Source organism: Lepisosteus platostomus, chromosome 11, assembly GCF_059453375.1.
Source record: "Lepisosteus platostomus isolate fLepPlt1 chromosome 11, fLepPlt1.hap1, whole genome shotgun sequence".
NCBI classification, from domain to species: Eukaryota; Metazoa; Chordata; class Actinopteri; order Semionotiformes; family Lepisosteidae; genus Lepisosteus; species Lepisosteus platostomus.
Window position 1 is genome coordinate 2,419,187 of NC_142621.1, and position 12,499 is coordinate 2,431,685.

The 12,499-nt window shown below is 49.4% G+C and overlaps 1 protein-coding gene across 14 annotated transcripts in view; it reads left to right on the forward strand.

Annotated features, from left to right (window-relative positions):
- Positions 1–21: 21 nt before the first annotated feature.
- Positions 22–12,499, forward strand: part of szt2 (SZT2 subunit of KICSTOR complex) — an 81,271-nt gene continuing 68,793 nt past the window's right edge. For 13 of the 14 annotated variants that reach the window (XM_088597838.1, XM_088597834.1, XM_088597832.1 and 10 more), the window contains exons 1-16: positions 314–484; positions 1,793–1,918; positions 2,191–2,364; positions 3,501–3,671; positions 3,967–4,101; positions 4,718–4,880; positions 5,268–5,374; positions 5,946–6,156; positions 6,939–7,109; positions 7,671–7,902; positions 8,490–8,619; positions 9,048–9,193; positions 9,789–9,941; positions 10,707–10,821; positions 11,053–11,258; positions 11,814–12,050. In XM_088597838.1, coding sequence (XP_088453964.1) covers positions 461–484; positions 1,793–1,918; positions 2,191–2,364; positions 3,501–3,671; positions 3,967–4,101; positions 4,718–4,880; positions 5,268–5,374; positions 5,946–6,156; positions 6,939–7,109; positions 7,671–7,902; positions 8,490–8,619; positions 9,048–9,193; positions 9,789–9,941; positions 10,707–10,821; positions 11,053–11,258; positions 11,814–12,050 — 2,501 coding nt within the window. In that variant the 5' untranslated portion in view covers positions 314–460. Of the gene's footprint in view, positions 212–313; positions 485–1,792; positions 1,919–2,190; positions 2,365–3,500; positions 3,672–3,966; positions 4,102–4,717; positions 4,881–5,267; positions 5,375–5,945; positions 6,157–6,938; positions 7,110–7,670; positions 7,903–8,489; positions 8,620–9,047; positions 9,194–9,788; positions 9,942–10,706; positions 10,822–11,052; positions 11,259–11,813; positions 12,051–12,499 lie in introns of those variants that run through there. The other variant, XM_088597831.1, reaches the window with a different exon arrangement.

The window sequence follows — 12,499 nt, forward strand, 5'->3', positions numbered from 1 at the left end:
GAATAGTCATGTGTCACCGGGAGTCAGTTTATTACTTTCAACGACTCTTTATTTTAGCATCTATGAAAACGGTTGTTCTGTGACAGTTCGTTTTTAGGAATCTAACATTTTACCTGAAGCAAGAAAATTCAAAAGTTTGATCGTGACCAGAAGATACTAATAAATATTAAGCAGCCAGTGGCGCATCTTTTGTCTGGCAGATATTCTGCTGGTAAATGCTCGTAATGCCCTCTTTTTTTAAAACAAACACCACAGAGTTCTGCAACAATTCGACAACAGATGAGCTGTTTTAAATATTTACGGATGGGTTTTGTTTAATCCCGTTGCAGGGTCAGAGCGGAAAGCAGTTCCGGGTCGCGGTGCAGCCTGTACCAAATAAACAGAAAATTGTAGCGAAATAAACAAGGAGTCTTCGCCGCCACAGCTCCACGCTGACACCCCTGGGGATGCGAGACCCGGCATGGCAGAGGAACAGGACACCGAGGCGAGTAGACACTGTCCCCACGTTATCGGGGTGTCCGCAGAAAGAAGATCAGACCAGTTCGCAATAGGATGATAAGTAAAATAAACGCATGAGGGAAGCTGGGCGTGTTACTATGGCTGTAGAAGGACTGGCTAAGAGGCAATGTCTTAAATGACTCAAAGCTCCGTGCATTTTGTGGAAGATGCGTAATTTCACCGTAACGGGTGTGTCAGGCTGGGGTGCTGGTGGTACTGCTATAACTAGCGACTAGCAAAGCTGTTCGAGTTTCTGTGCATCGATTGGCTTTTTGTGTTTCGTAGGAGCATGACTGATAACTGAACGTTTTTGTTTTAGTCTAACGACACACGACTAGCCCCGAGGTGTTAAGCTTGCAGCTTGCAGCTTGTAATTGTAGTTTTTTCAGGTAATAATTGGGATTGCTGTAGCAGGTGTTTCACTCCTTCGCCGATTCACATTTCTTAAGTGTCCTTAGCCTCCTTGACATCGCGTATTTCCTTGTTACAGTGAATATCATAACCACTAGATACCATAAAGCACGTCCGTGGTTTGCAAGCTGTCGGTAGTGCTTTCTGTCAGACGAGAAGGTTTTCAGAAGCAGCCATGCTAATGCACTGACGGGGATAGTGTTGGCAAATGCACAGTATGTAGCAATGTGTATTCTCCCTAACCAGTGTGCGTAGTGTTGACGGGTTTAAATTGTAACAGGATGTCTCCCACGGATGAGACCACCATACTGTTGATGGAATTCATGCCAGCATGGCACCCAGTACTCTTTCTGCCACCTACCCACATGTAGCTGTGAATCAACAAAAAAACGACAATTTACTTCATCACTCCAGGCCATAAGAGCCGTGACGTTGCCCAGTCATGCCCTTTACCAGAACCCTTCATCGCCAAGGCAACCGTGTGTCATGGAGCTATATTCAGAACCACTTCACCTTGCTGGCCAGCCTGCCTGCGAGCCCGTTTGAGATCCTGTTGTGGTCAGTGTGGTCCATAAAAAAGAAAATGCAGCCGGGGTCTTGATAGCAGCGGAGTCCCTCCTGGGAATGTTATTCTTTACGACTGCAGGCTGCGATCTTGTTCGTGGTTTCAAAATCGTGGCTGCAAGCATTTTCCCAGCCAGTGTTGACTTTCAGGGTGTGGCAGGTGCAGACGCCTCTCGCTCTTCTTTGGGGGGTTTCGAGAGGAGGCGCTGCCAGGGCGCGCGGTGCAGACGCTGCCGGCCGGCCGCCCCCTGCGGCGCCCTGATGGGTGAAACGACCCGGGCCGGTGAGCGACGCTCTGAGCTCCCTGTTCCTTCGCCAGGTGGAGGAGGCCGGCCAGGTGTACTTGCTCATGAAGGAGGAGCACCGCATCTCCCGAAACGTGCGGCTTGCCTGGTTCCTGAGCCGACTCAACCAGGTGGTCCAGCCCGACCCGGGGGCCGAGCTGGTGAGTGGGCCCGCTCACGCCCCTGCCCGCATGTTTCGCTTTTAAACGTTGTATCCTCTCGAAGCCGACCGGTTCGGCTCTAGAGTTGTGCTGGTGATGTGTGCTTGCTGTGGCGTACCGGGGGCTGGACTCCTGTCGCCTCGGGAAGGAGCGGTCTGGAATTAAGGGGTGGACTGACGTGCTTGGACCTACGCTGCGTGCTTGCGGGGAACAAGTTCAGTCCTTGCTGTTGTGCCCAGTAACTGAAGTCCCGCTGGTTTTCTGTGCACCAGTTAAGCTCGGAGAATGAGCTGGATGTCCTGAGCATCCTACCAAAGGGCTGGCAGACTGGTGACCCTCCATCCACTGTGCCATACCTACTGGTGCCGTCCACCCGGGTCACCTTCCTGGCCCGGCGGTACCGCTTCATCATCGAGCTGGACCTGAGCCCGTCCACGGGGATCGTGGTAAGAGTGTCCTCCGTCGCCTGTGCTCGGTCACCTTCCTGGAGAAATTCAGTTTCCTTACTCCTGGGCCGTTGGCTTTTACTCCCACCTAGTGGCAAAGCGCTTGCAACTTGGGAATGCAGAAGAGCCCCTAAACAGACTTCTGTCTGTCTCTCATCCACAGCTGTTTCATCCTGTAGAGCTGGGATCCACAGTCCTGGTTCTGGACACCCCCACACCTCCTGGTTTTCATTCCAACCCAGCTTAATTACTTAACTAATTAATCAACCTAACTGGCTGCTTGGTTGGAACGTTTCTGTTTTTTTTTCCTCTCGAAAATTGGGAATTTATTTTACTCATGAAATGCAATAATTAAATGACACTCTTAAACATGTATAAGAGAAAATGGTAATACTGTCCTGAAGAAAAAAAATGAAGCTAGACTCTCCTAGATCCGGAAGTTAACCCACCGCATCTGCGGTAATCACTAAAGTAAAATGAATTCTGGGAGATGTGGAGGACTTTGGGGGGGCGGGGGGGGGGGAACTTGCAAATGTTTTAGAGCTGAACACAGTCCAACAGCTCAAATCAATCCTGTTAAGTCGATTAAGAGTGTAGTTGTCTCACTGGGATCTGTTCTGGAGCAAAATCCGGTAGGTTTGTGGGTCTTCAAGGGTAGGATGGTGAATCCCAAGAGGCTCATGTGAGCCAGCGCCTTACCATGCACATACAGGTCACAGGGCGGAGCTGTATCCTGGCCTGGACACCAGTCACTGACTGATCAAATACAGAGAAGCTCATGGTGTAAGGACAGCTCTGGCAATTCGACTTGACTGGTTCTTTGTCTGGGCTTGTCTTTCTGCCACACGAAATCTGAACTTCTTGGAAATCATGTCGGGTTCTTTACTTTAGACATAGAAAAAAATTGCTCAGTTTTTGACAGTAATACTTTGTATATTTAGTTGTTTTTCTTTGTTCTCTGATCGAACGCCTGGTGGCTTCATGCTCGTCAAGTTATTTGTCTTGTGGCCTTGGCCGTGTGCTGAGGGTCTTTCGCTTTTGGGATCTCGGTGGGCTCCGGGGAAGTTGCGCTTTCACACCACAACACGGCCGACTCGATTGCCTGATTGATCGGCGTGTTGCGTGTCGTTTGGCAGGACGACTGCACGGGCGAGATGATTTTCGACGAGGTGTTCCACGCTCTCACTAGGTGTCTGGCCGGACTCGCAAGACCCTTCAAAGTCCCGGGAACTGATCTGGTGTTCCAGCCAGAGATCTTCATCACCATCCTGGCCTACTCCTCCATCATTGGACTCAAGTCTCACCAGGTCATCTCTGACACCTTAGTCTCTTGTGAAGAGAAGTGTTTGATAACGGAGCTGTCTGTGGCAGGGAGCCTTGGTAATATACACTCAAACAGGCGTGACTGACAGGTGTAGACATTAGGAAAGAAGATGCAAGGTATTGATCAGGCATTCAGGAGGAAAACAGTGACGCAGCCAGCTGTTTTGACTTGATTCTTAAGTGTTTATAATAAAAGCCACATGGTGCCATTGTGCCGTGCCTGTTCAGATGTGTTTTCCAAGCCTTCTCGGCTAAGGATGCTCTTCCCCTTCGCCGTAGGTACTCGTGCAGGGCTGCCAGCTGGACCGGGCCGACTCGGACCAGTTCCTACAGCAGGTTTACCAGCAGCTGCGGGCTGTGGAGAATAACATTGCGGAGGTCCTCCAACAGCAGCACCAACAAGCGAGGGGGCAGGTGAGTGACTTCAATCCCGACCTTCCAAACCATCGGAACGTTAGAATGGTTACGAACGGCGGGAGGCCATTCTGTCCATCCGTCCCATTCGGTTTCCACTAGTAAAGTGTTGTGAGGATCTCATCCAGCCATATCGTGGGAGAGGGCAGGGTATCACCCTCAGCAACATGGGTAGGTAGCTTGTTCCAGATTCCCCCAGCCAGAAAAATCCTGGGCGAATAATAGCTCATTTTATTTTCTTAACCCTGCATTGGATGAAGCAGTTAGAAGACTTCATGGATAATTTCATCATTTAAATCTCCACCACAGTGATGAAAGAAGTCAAACTGTAACAGTTTTCCCCAACCATAACCCTAGCTTGGCCTGAAGAGCACGCCCACGGAGGGCCCAGTTTGAGCATTTCTCCAATTTCTGAAAACTTGCCTAAAGCAGGAACATTACGAAATAAGGTGGTTCGACAGAACTAGTGTCACCTACTGATACACCAACACCACCTACACTAGCAACCTGGTTTTCCTTGGATATCTCCCTTCCCAGTACCACTGCTGCTAACGAAATCTTTTGTTAAAAGTCTCTTATGCTATTTAATCTTGTGTTTTTTTTTGTTTTTTTTTAGTCCGATGGGGTGGTTTTGTCCTCTGGGGTCTTGAATGACATGATGGAAGACCAGCCCCACAGGAAGCTGGGCGTTTCCATGGTGACTGCCGACGTGGGGCTGGTCAGCATGGTCCGTCAGGGAATATTAGCCCTCCAGCTCCTGCCCCCCAACTCCAGTGCAGGTGATCCCCTTTCCTGTTCCACACCTTCCGCAATGTCCTTCTTGTTGCGGGACATTCAGGAAGCTCCGTCATTTTAAGAGTTAATTAAAAAGAATAGTGTTTTTTTTTTTCTCTGAGGTTTCAACAATGTGCCCTGCTCGTTTCAGAAAATGTTGTGTGTCTTTAGAGATTTATTAAGAACGTAATTAACCCCCAAAATAACGAATGGCTGAAGAGGCACACTGGTTGAGATTTATCAGGTGAGGCTTAAAGGGCACAGTTAATTTAACCGTGCATTACTGATAAGGTTTGTCATAAGTGTTACTTGCCCTTTGCCCTTTGACCCTCTTATGTTGAGGAGTGAAGGTCAGCGGGTGTAGCGTGAGTTTCTCTTTACTCCTCCCACAGGAATAATAATCATCACCGATGGAGTCACCAGTGTTCCTGATGTTGCTGTGTGTGAGACTCTTCTCAACCAGCTGCGCAGCGGCACAATCGCTTGCTCCTTTGTTCAGGTGGGGAAGGCAGCTGTCGGCGACTCAGTAACATGTCTGATTGTATGATAAAGCCCAGCGGTGTTGCCAAGACGGCTTCAGAGTTACCAAATCCTTAAAAGTGCGCGAGAACGTTTGAAATCGTTGGCGGTAATTTTACGGTAGATATTTATTACCGTGGGTGTGGTTATTTCAGTCATTTCCACTAGCAGGATTTTGAAGCCTTGGGCTGTTGCAATTAAAATTTCATGGGTGTTTTAAATCAAGAGGTGAGAGCAGGAAGCTGCGTCAGAATGCAAAGGAAGAAGCAGAATTGAAGGCCGCGCTACGGGCTGCGTCGCAGTAGCCGAAACTTTGGAATTAAACTCTACCCGTTTTAAATTAAAATGCTTTAGGGGGGGATAAGATTCTCATCTTAGAAGCTAATGAGAGAGGTTTTCTTTTTGTCCAACGTCTAGAAGACAAGGAGGAATGAAATATAAAGGGGCTATAGAAGGAGCTTCAAAAGTGTCATTTGTCTCCTGAGAAACGCGAACGAGGTGAGGAGTCTTTCTGCTGGGCTTCATGCTCTGTTTGTTCACCACCACGACAGGTTGGAGGGGCCTACTCCTATGACTGTAGCTTTGGCTACGTCCCCAACGTGGAGCTCATGAAGTTCATCTCTCTGGCCACCTTCGGGTCGTACTTGTCCTCCTGTCCCGAGCTGGATGTCTTCAGTCAAGACATGAACACCTATCACAAAGCCTTCCTCACCTACTCCTTTCTGAAAACCGGAGAGTCCATGAACCCGGAGTACTATTGTGGTGCGTACGGTGAGCGTGGGCACAGGTCCGACTCTGACCCGAGCTGGGCGTAGCTTCATGCGCCGCACCGCTACTGTCCCTTATAAAAGCACAGAGCGTGAGCAATGCTGTTTCACTGCTTGAGATCGTAGTATTCTGAAAATTGTGCTCTTGCACAGGCAGAATGGTGATCATTTGTGTTGCTTCACTTGTCTTGCCTCTTGCCTCTGTTGTCACACGATGTGTAACTGTGATTGGGCTCAAAGTAGACACGCAGGACTGAAACTAATGCCAGTACACCAGCACCACATATCTTGTGAAAATACTGAATCTCATGTCTTTGATTTAAAAATACCCAAAAGAGGAAGCACTATCTTTAGTGCACAGTGCACATTTCTGCAATTACATTTGACACTTTCGTTTCCTTCTACTGCTGCAGCACATCTGACCTCGCCAGTGCTCTTCTAGTTGTGCTAAATGGATACTGAATAAAACATGTCTAGTAGAAGTATAGGTGGAGTTCTCAATGAAAGCTTGGGAAGGATGACAAAACCTGCCCGAGCCTTCAATATACATTTCTAAATGCATTGTCTCAGTAGGTTATGTTACTCCTCGTGAACGTTCTCTCACATGCCATATTTTCTGAGGATGTTTTGGGGTGCTAAGAGATTCCTTTAAAAACATGAGTGCACGCAAGAAGTTCTCTCAGGCACCTGAGAAGTCAAGATGAGTGACTAGGCCTGTCGCAGTGACGACTGAATTCAGGGTCTGTGTGAGTGACGCCCCGTCTTGGTGTGACTCAGCCTCCCAGCACAAGCTGTTCAACGAGCACCTGGTGTCGGCCAGTGGGAACCCCGCCCTGGCCATGCGCCGGAAGAAGCACACCGAGAAGGAGATCCACGCCCACCTGGTGAGCGTGGTGTCGGTGAGGCTGAGGGAGGGCTACAGCATCCGAGAGATCAACCTCACCAAAGGTAATGACCGAGCCGGCTCCCCCCCCGCCAGCCGGCGCTCTTCTGTGAGACTCTCACAGACCCGATTGCACTGCAGGTGTCTTGACGAGGAAGTGAAACCACACTTCGCCTTTGTTGCTCTGGCTGTGACCAATAGTGCCGAAGGGTTACAAATAGCCTCTTTCTCAACCGGAACAATGGTGTTGGCCGCCTTGTGTGCATGTGTTCCTCAATCCATGGGGTTCTGGCACTGAGCCTTGCTCGGCGTGCTGTCCAGTGCCATTATTTTCAGTTACGGTGGGAGAAGTCGATATCTTTAAAATTAAGAGGAAATTAAATGGCGTCACGATGGAGTGCCTTGACTCTGCCGTTAGGAACAGATATGGAGGTGTTTCTGACGAAACATGCTTTGAATATGTAGCTTCTGAGTCCAGTATACAGAAGGGTTCCTAAGACCATCATGTTGATAGAAACATAGTCCTGTAACAGTGGAACTGCAGTGCCTTTGGACTATTTAAAAAGCAAGTTGGAATGTTGACTAGCACAACTGCTGTTATAAACCCAGCTGTTTTTCTCCCATAGGAGGCACACAGTTAGAGGTGAAGCTGGTTCTCCTGTGGAAGCACAACATGCGGATTGAGTACCTGGCCGTGGCGTCGTGGCCACTGGACCCGGGGAAGCGCACCACGTGGGTGGAGGTGACCATGGAGGGGAGCTACGACATCCTGCACGACATCAGCTGCACCATGAGGAAGCCCATCGCCAGCCCCTACCGCACGTCCGTCATCCGTCGCTTCTGGACCACGCTGCAGAGGTCAGGAGGCGTGGCCCTGCTGCGGCGCTGTGTTCTCACTGGGCCGCCAGAGAGGGGGCGGGACTCCTGCGAGGGGGCGGGGCGCCAGCAAAGGGGTTGGACGCCAGGAAAGGGGTGGGACACCAGAGGATGGGAGGGACGTCGGAGAAATTTTAGGAAAGTGGTTTGCCACCTGGGGTGTGGGGTTTGATGATAGTTCCTTTTCTGCCGCAAAAGTTTATTGGGGAAAATGCAATGCAATGTTTTGCAATGCAATGGATTGCACTTAAGAGTTTGTCTTAATAGAAAAAAACAACATCAACACTTTCACGCTGGTTGGGTATGTTTTTTTGTTTTTGTTTGGCTAAGTGAAAATATACCGCTGGTGCCAGCGTAGAGCGGATGGGCTACTGCATGTTTCACAGCGTTGACGTGAGCGTGTCATGAACATGTGCCACAGTAGCCAACTTTCTCACGTCTCCTTGGGTGCCACTGCAGTGAAGGCAGTGTTAGTGCGAAGAAAAAATATTTTTCAGGGGTTTTATATATACATATTAAATGATTAAGGATAAAAACAATAAGATCTGTTCAATTTTGTTCCCCCACAGCATTAATCAGACGGATCAGATGCTGGTGCACTTGCAGTCCTTTAATTCCATCCCAGAGCACTACACAATCCCAGAGAGCACTAAAAATGGGGTCCCTCTTTTCTACATTCCTCCAGGATCTACCACCCCAGTATGTCCCGCACTGCTTCCACGGGCTGTTTTCATTTGCAATTATTTGTAGAGGAATTGCACAAGGGTTCTCGGTGTTGTAAAGGCCTGTAGAACTCATAGTTAGTCTGTGAAACTCTAGAAACAAGGCACTAGGCCTCGGTGATGGCACATTCTAAAGTCTTAAATTTTTAACCTTAACATTGGTGGTAAAATAAATGTTTTGTGCTTTGCGTGTCAAGCCTCACGGTTATGGTTTTGTTTTTGGTTGTTGTAGTTGCGGCAACCTCTGCAACTGTAGTCTTTGCACATGCATTAGAGTCTAGGTGTTTAAATTCCTGTTCGTCCCGTAAAGCAAAACCCTTGTCTCGGCTGTCCCAGTTTGCACGTCCTGCTCTGTTTGCTGGTCTGAAAGTGCGTGGTGAGAGTCGTGCTCTTGCCTCCCCACAGGTGCTGTCCCTTCAGCACAGCGGGTCCAAGGACTCCAGTCAATCCCAGTTCTCGTCCTACTGGAAGCCCATCCTTTCCATGGATGCCAACTTCTGGCAAAGGTGGCTCCACATGCATCGCATTGCCATCATCCTGGAGCACGACACGTAAGAGGCCGTCGGCAGCACCTGTGTTCTCACCTCACTGTAGCTCGGCTGGACTGGGGCCTTAATCATGGGCCGAGCTCAGCTGTGTTTGCTGCAGAGCCTCAGCCAGTAGGCAGTAGGTAGAAATAATATATAAGGAAGGTGGATAATTAAACCACTTTGCTGGGGGAAAACCCTGGGATCAGACCTGGGAAGATCTGAAGAAGTTCTTTTGTCCTTTTGATGTATGTATGACTGTTGAAGAGGTCATTGGCAGTAAATAAGAAACAGTTCTCGTTCTTCTGTACTCCCCTCGTTACTACTAGGCCTTTTCCTCCCAGTGTAAAAAAGTATATGTAATGCCTTTAATAACATTAACTGCTAGACCGCTGTAGAAAGCAGCCAGACTGTTGCAGTAATCCGAAGCAGTTATTGGATTACGTGTTTCTGTGACTCGCGATTCTGGCCCAGAGATCCCTTTTGCTGCCAAATCATGACTTTTGGCCCACTCTTCCAAGAGACTTTTTAATTGTCAGTCCAGTAAGGAGCCGCTTCCGTCGGCACAACGAGACACACTCCTCCTGATGTCGAGTCGTAAATACAGTTGTTGTTGCAGCCCTGTTCCCAAGCACCTGCACACCCCAGGCAACAATGGGCGGTTCAGCACCATCCAGTGTCGTATCTCCCACACCGCCCTCACCTCCCTCCTCCGGGACTGGAGCAGCTTCGTGCTGGTGGAGGGCTATTCCTACATCAAACTCATATACAGGTAAACGCCCAGCGGCTGTGGTGTACTAGACTGCAAGCGTTTGACGTCTCCAGAGAAAGTAGTTCAGGTGGGGAGCTGCGTCAGCAAGCGTAGTCTGCAAAGGAACAAGTAATAGGTTCTGTTTCTAGCTAGACATTTACAAAGTTTGGGAGTGCAGCTTAAAATCTGTACAGGAGCAAGTAATAGGTATAAAATAAGCTCTCGTTTTAACACCTGCACGGGGTGTTTTGTGTTTACTGTGCCCTGATATCTGTATTTAGGTCGTGATTTGAGAAGGTGAAGTGTTATGGCTGCAGACCAACAGGTCTGAATGGGATTTGTCTATGTTCATTTTATTGCAATTGAAGCAGAGTAGGTTTCTGTAAATGGGAAAAGGACTGCTAAGCAGAGCTTGTGACCATCGTGCGCTCATGTCTCGTCGTCGCAAAATCATCCCATACTGGTACAACATCATCCAAAACTGTGCTGAACGATGTATTTGAGTCTAGGCCAACACAGTAGAGTTGTGTTTCTATGTGTGTGTGTCAATATAGCATAAACTGGACCGGCAGCTTCAGCTTTAAAAATAAATGCACCCGAGGAAATGATCTTGTATCTTGTAAACGGATTCGAGATTTTCAGCAGGTCGTCTGTTTCCTCTCCTTTGCTGGGGTGCAGATCTGAGTGCTACACAATTGAGAATATTGTGGTATTGAGCATGAGCGCCACCGGTTTTAGACAGACACGGCTGATAGCCCATTTCAGACCAGTGTGTTCTTTCCTCAGTGCTACAGATCAGCCCCCTTCCTCCTTCTACCTGATGCGCCTGATCTCCAAGGCGCCCTGCATGGTTCTCAGGCTGGGCTTTCCCATAGGGACCCTCGCTCATGCCAGAAACAAGGTAGGAGGCTTTACGACTGTGTGGAATATGGGGGGGCCAATGTGTATGATTCTGCGAGGGACTCCGCAGTCCTTTTCAGTTACCCGGAAGAATGAAAAACACATTTTTATCACCTTTGTGTTGAATGTTCTCACGTTGACAGTATGGTTGTATCTGTAGACACGTGGCACTAGGTGCCGGATGCGTTTGCGATGCCTTCACGCTGTATGGACTTCCCTGTCTCGTGTGCAGATTGTGGATGAGCTCCGAGGGCAGATCCTGCAGCTGCGGTTCCCACACCGGGTGCAGAACAAGGAAGCGACGCCCAAGGTGAAGAGGAAGATCCTAGGGAACGCCTCCCCGTCCAAATCTCCCCCTCTTCCTCCGGCCCAGCCGACGCTGTCTGACCGGCCCTGCGTGGTGGTGCTCAACAAACCTCTGGAGAAGCTCCTCATCAGGTAACCAGCCCCCGGGGGGGGGGGGAATCTCGCTCCCCGGCCAGGTTATAACTGTCTGCTCACGTCAAGCGTGACGCAGGAGCCGTCGCGAATGAACCCTCGCGATCTCGCCATGTGGTCCGCTCGCCCGCTCTCACGTACCACGCAGTTCCAGAAATTCCAACTAGACTCTCCCAGGCACCTTCTGCCACCCTATTACTCCTGTGCTGGCTTATGCGGACAGCGCTAGCTGATCCCTGTTGTAAGCAACAGGAGTTGTGATTTAATCACAGGTTGTGGCACCAGCTTGCTGTGCGACCAAATGAAGTCAGATAGGATCAGGGTTATATCAGGTACTTCGTATGTGTTAATTTTCTGTCCCTGTTGCCCTGCTTGCATGACTCGTGACCCAGCTACCAGCTGTTTAATTCCAGTCCACATGGTTCCAGACCCCCCAAAGTTAGGCAATCGAGACAGGATGTGCAAAGACTTTGATCCCAGCTGGAGCTCACCTGCCCTCCACTTTTACTCGGAAACCAGCCCTCGATGTGTCGTGACTGCGTTTGACCTGTCCAGGTATGAGAAGCTGCCCTCCGACTATCGGACCCCGTTCATCCTGAACATGGAGAATTTTGCCCAGACGCCCACGTTGACGGCCCCCCTCACCATGGCGGCCAGCCGCACCGCGTCCTCCACCCTGGCCTCCCTGTCGCGGTACTTCTTCCACCAGCGCTGGGTGTGGGCGGTGCAGACCGGCCTGGGGCCCCCCGTCCCCCTGCCCGCGGTGGCCCAGATCCTCTCCATGCTCACAGAGTAAGCCGCTGGCACGCCGGAGCTACAGCTTCAGGAGAAACATGCAAATGGCGAACACATTTAGCCATCCCCCTCGGACCACACCTACACCATCACCATCACCATCTACCTCTTTATGATTTCTTATCTATTGCACATCTCCAGTCATTGTTTACACGTCTGTATTGTTTACATTCAAACTGTCTACATGTTTACTTGCACATTGTCTATTGTTTGTTTGTACATTGTCTTGATGCACTGTTTGCACTTTGTCTTGTTTTTTACACTTGTTTTACAATCGAGAGACTTTCTGTCAGTAAGAATTCCGTTGTACCAGTACCGGTTACATACGGCAATAAAGTTCAAGTTCAAGTTCAGATCAGGTTTTACTGAAGCCGCAGCAGACTTTAGTCCTTGAGGTGTAAATAAAAGAGAACAGCAAAATTAAAAGAATAAATCGGGATTTCAGA